Source organism: Elephantulus edwardii, unplaced genomic scaffold, assembly GCF_000299155.1.
Source record: "Elephantulus edwardii isolate Elephantulus edwardi_28Jun2011 unplaced genomic scaffold, EleEdw1.0 scaffold00475, whole genome shotgun sequence".
In the NCBI taxonomy this organism is placed as follows: domain Eukaryota; kingdom Metazoa; phylum Chordata; class Mammalia; order Macroscelidea; family Macroscelididae; genus Elephantulus; species Elephantulus edwardii.
The window spans coordinates 81,437-86,787 of record NW_006400225.1 but is presented as its reverse complement, the minus strand read 5'-3'; the positions used below and the strand labels follow the sequence as shown (position 1 = coordinate 86,787).

The 5,351-nt window shown below is 36.3% G+C and overlaps 1 protein-coding gene across 1 annotated transcript in view; it reads right to left on the bottom strand.

Moving 5' to 3' along the window:
• Positions 1 to 2,644: 2,644 nt before the first annotated feature.
• UGGT1 (UDP-glucose glycoprotein glucosyltransferase 1) overlaps positions 2,645 to 5,351 on the bottom strand; it is a gene marked incomplete at its 5' end in the record, with an annotated part of 80,808 nt that continues 78,101 nt past the window's right edge. Inside the window, 2 exons of the mRNA XM_006902945.1 lie at positions 2,645 to 2,851; positions 3,262 to 3,378. Coding sequence (XP_006903007.1) covers positions 2,645 to 2,851; positions 3,262 to 3,378 — 324 coding nt within the window. The remainder of the gene's footprint in view (positions 2,852 to 3,261; positions 3,379 to 5,351) is intronic.

Genomic DNA, 5,351 nt, shown 5'->3' with positions numbered 1-5,351 from the left:
AGGGTGAAGTCTCTCTCAGGGAGGAGTGATAGGGAATGGCAAGGGACACACTGACAAAGGAGATTAATCAGAAATGGCTTTGACAAGCACTGTGGGAATTGGACAATTAAAACAGACATTGTGGGGGGAAAGAAGAACGAACTGGGGATGAGGGTGGAGAAAACAGTGTAACAATGAATGAATGAAAACCCAAAATCTCTGTAAAGGTTCATTAAAACTAATAAAATTTAATAATTAAAAAAAAGTGCTGAAAAGTTTTTTTAAACTAAATTTACTGTGTTTTAGGTAAAAGTTTTGAAATAGATGTATTTTTTTTAAATGAAGAAAAAGGACAATGAAAAAAATACAACTTGTTGGTAATGGATAAAAAAAATCATGAAGGTCAAATCAAATCCACAGGAATCAAAATTTTACTTTGAGTCTGTCCCGCCTGAATTTAAAAACCAACTCAGGAACTGGTTTGAAGACTTGAATATTAATGAACGAAGTCCCCACAAGCTGTGGGAGGATATCAAGAATAACATCCACAAAGAATGCAAACGATCATATCAAAGACAGAAGAAGAAAAAAGACTAAAATGGATATCAGAGGAGACTCTGAATATTGCACTGGCGTGCTGAGAAGTCAAAGCAAAGGGAAGAAATCAAGAAATTAAGGAGCTGAATAGAAGATTTCAAAGGGCAGCTCAGGAAGACACAGCAAAGTATTTAATGAAATGTGCAAAGAACTGGAGTCTTAAAATCAAAAGGGCTGAACTCTCTCAGCGTTTCTTAAGCTGAAGGAACTAACAAAATTCAAGCCTCAAGTTGCAATACTTAAGGATGCAATGGGCAGAATATTTAATGATGCAGGAATCATTAAAAGAAGATGGAAGGATATACAGAGTCACTGTACCAAAAAGAAATGGCTGACAGAGAAGGATTTCAAGAAACAACAGACGATCAAAAGGCAACAATGATGAATGAATAAGTTCAGCCAGAAGGACTTGGAAAAAAATAAAGCCCCAGGAATTGATGGAATATCAAGTGACATATTTCAACAAACAAATGCTGCCCTGGACACGCTCACGAGGTTGTGCCAAGAAATCTGGAGGACAACCACTTGGCCAAATGACAGGAAGAGGTCCATATTTATTCTGATTCCAAAAAGAGGTGACTCGACAGAGTGTGGAAATTATCTAACAATATCACTAATATCATATACAAACAAAATCCCGAAGATCATCCAAAAACAAATGGAAAAGTACATCAACAGAGAACCACCAGATATACAAGCTGGGTTTAGTCATGGCACTAGAGACATTATCGCCAATGTCACGTGGATCTTGGTTGAAGGCAAAGAGTACCAGAGTAATGTCTATCTGTGTTTCATTGATTATGCAAAGGCATTTGGCTGTGTGGATCACAGAAAATTGTGGTTAACCTTATGGAAAATGGGAATCCCAGTACACTTGATTGTGCTAATGCAAAACCTATACTTGGACCAGGAAGCAATTCTCAGAACAGAGCAGGGAAACAACATATGGTTCAAAATCAGGAAGGGTGTGTGTCAGGGATGTGTCCTGTCTCTATATGTTTTCAATGTATATGTGGAACAGATCATTCAGGAGGCCAGGCTTTATGAGAAGGAATATGGCATTAGGGTTTTGGAAGGCTTATCAATAACCTACATTATTCAGATGACACAAATTGATTGCTGAAACTGAGGAGGACCTGAATTACTTGCTGCAAAAGGTTAAGGACTGTAGCTTTCAATAGGGATTGAAGCTTTACATCAAGAAAACAAAGATTCTCACCACTGGGCCAACTGGTAGCACCATGATGGATGGAGAAGAGATTGAGGTTGTTAACAGTTACAGCTTGTTCGGCTCTACAATCAACACTCTTGGCACCAGAAGCCAGGAAATCAAAAGATTAATTACATTCAGTAAATCTGTTCTCAGGGACCTCTCCAGAGTACTGAAATGTGACAATGTCAGCCTAGAGACTAAGGTACACCTAATCCACGCCATGGTCTTTGGAATTATTTGCTATGCATCAGAGAGCTCGACAATGACAGAAGAAAAATTGATGCCTTTGAGTTGTGGTACTGGAGAAGAGTTTTGAACATACGAGAGGGTGAAACCAAGTTTCTCCTTGGAGGTTAGGATACTGAAGCTCCATCTCATGTATTTTGGGGCATGTGGCCAGGAGGGACCGATTCTTGGAGAAGAACATCATGCCTAGAAGGGTGGAGGGAAAGAGCAGGGGTGGAAGACCCCGGATGAGATGTATTGATATAGTTACTAGGGAAAGAGGGGTAGGTGTGTCAAGAGTCAGTGAGACTTGCTCAGGACAAGGCAGGCTTCAGAGCTGTTGTACATACGGTTGCTATGAGTCACAGGTGACTCAGTGGCACATAAAACTACCACCACCAGCATCACACACTCTTATGTTTGTGCAATAAATTAATTTTTTTTTTTTAAAAAAGTACTTCTCTAAAAGCCAAAAGGGAGCCCTCGTGACACAGTGGGTTAAGCATGGAACTGCTAATGGAAAGATCTGTTCCTCAGGAAGAAATGAGACAGTTTACCTCTGCAAAGCTTTATAGACCAAGAAACCCTAATCTTTAAGATTCTAATTCTAATCTTTAAGATCACAAATGGCTACATGGAAGTGGGTAAAGACAAAACTGTGTACTTAACTTCAAGTCTCGGCTCTTTAGTCTTATTCTCTTCAGGCAGTGTTCTTGCTTCCTTCTCCTTTTGAAAGCGAGTCTGTAAATGTTTGATTTCTTGATCATAGTCTTGCCATTCTGGGACAATACGCATAGCTGCTTCTAGTTTAGGCTCTTTAGTCATTGGATTATTACACTGTGAAAACAAGAAAACATATCTGAGTTGAATTTAAGAAAAAGTACATTATATAGAATAAAATAAGGAGTGTTGTGCATTGTCAGAAGCAATATGGAAATGGGTTAAAAAGCCTTATTTACTTCTGTTACACAGCAGTTCTGGGATGCTAAAAGGCAGGAAAATGAATAGTCTATCTGGAAAAAGTACATAGCCAAGAGATGGTTTGGAAGTCAAACAGTAAATTCAGAGGTTGCAGTGGTGAGAATGGTCATACTAGGTAACTGAAGATTTGACTTCTAATCATCTGGTACAAGTAGAATAGAGAACTGCTGAAGCTACTAAGATGTTCCAAAACTCTTCAACTATAAAACCACAAAGAAAGGCATCACACTGGAGCAGTATGCCAGTGAGAACCACAAACAGCTTACCAAATCAATTGTCTTTGCCCTTTTCTTAGAGGCATCATCACACCAAGTCTCACACCAGAGCCATTCTTGAGGGAGTGATTTAATTGGTACCTGATGAATCATGTTATTGGGCAAATCCTGTTGGTTAAAGAAAATAAAATAAAGAATTATTAAGTTCTCAGGATATTTAAATACATGTATAGTAAATCAGTGGTGTTAGGACTAGATAGAACATACCAACAAGCAGAGGTTTTAGAAATGAGAGGATGCTTATAAAAAGCCTTATGAAAGATTTTCCTCACAGTGTTTTAAAATATCTGTAGATTTTGAAGATCCATGAAAGTTAAGCATAATACATATTTTAAAAAAAAACAAACCCACAAAACAAAAAAAAAACTTAAGCTTAAAATTCCTAAGTAGCCTGCTCCTAAACTTTCTTGTATGAGGTTAACTGTTTGTTCCCCTTCGCTTTCAGTACTTAAGTTATTAGTATAAACTTAGAAGTGACAAAGATCCAGGATAAGATCAAATAGAGACCTTAAAATTCAACAATATTACTAAAAAGTGCAATATTAGTAAAGTGACTTAATAAAGTTGGAAAATAGACTAAGTTAACAGAAAAACAGTTCCCAAACCACTTAAGTATCACTTAAGTATACTCGGAAAGTATCCTATTTCCTTTATTGTAACTCAGAACATTCTGGAAGATAAGCAAACATATGAAGGCAATTCTAAGGAAAGAGTCTTCATCTTTTGAAAGTGGACTTAATATGGAGCGGTGGTCTTTTCTGTTTTGTCTAAGGGGAGCCCTTGGAGTATACCCTATCTATAGTGCTTCTTCCAAAGAAATGAAGTCCATATGTTTTCTAGACAAATCTACTTTATGTTTTGAAGTATCGTCCTAATATATTTTTTTAAGTTTGTCACAAAATAATGACTCTAACAAATGAGCCCTCAGCTACTTGTATAAATTATCTAGTCCACAACCTTCTCTATGTTGAAAGAAGGTGAATAACTGAAATTATTCTCTTCATCAAAACTTTTTAACAAACTTGAAAAGTAGTTGGATAAGGTATCAAACACTGGGTTCAATGTATTTCAATTCTACAAAGTACTGAACGTGCAGCACTCAAGTAGAAATCAGAAACAACAGTATCTGTTCCAACTGTATACTTAGCTGTAATAAATAGAATTCTACTAGAAGTTAAGCAGATGAGACAAAAGCAAAACTAGTAAAGCTTAATAATAAAGAAAAACAAAGTCACTGAGGTGCTCAAAAGACAACAAAGAATTATTAAGTCATAAAACAACAAAAGTTAAGACAGGTAAAATTGTAATCTAGGGCTTCCTTTTGCCTAGAGGTCATATGCTGCTATGACTTTTTTGAGGCTTTAAAAAGCTGCCAGGTGACAAAAATTGGTATTGAAGTCCTGTGGTACGTAGGAAAAGTTCTGATGAACACCTTTGCTTTGAGTTAGTACACCACAGGAACATGTTATGAGTAAGGCCTCCAAAGGACTTCATTCCAACTTACAAACATCAAAAGCTTAAAGTGCAATAAAAGTAATCCTAAAGGTCCAGGGTCTTTATGTTCTTAAAATAATTTTATACTTTTAAAATACAGCATTATTCCACATCTCTATATCCACAAACAATTACACAAATTTACACCTTAATGCCTGATGTATATAAAAAATATACAGGTATGTGAGAAAAAGCAAAACAAAAAGAGCAGAGATAACCTCATCAGACCATAGTCTGATGGATCTGATAAATCAGAGACACCAGGTTTTGTTAAATTAAAATATATCAATAGCACACGTTATAAATTTGTACACATGTCATAAAATAGGCTTAAAACAACTGACAAAAACAAAATATATTGCATAATACAGAAAACAAATTCATCTGTACTTCTCACGGTAACTAATAAAGACAGGCAAAAGATACATGTTACTGAACTTGATCAAATGAATACACAAAACCTCACATTTGCAGAGTACATAATATATGAAATGTTGACCAAAACTGGTCATATCTGATCATAATGCAAGTCTCTAACAGTTTTAATTGCCTGAAATCACAGTGTTCTTGACAACTGAGCTACAAAT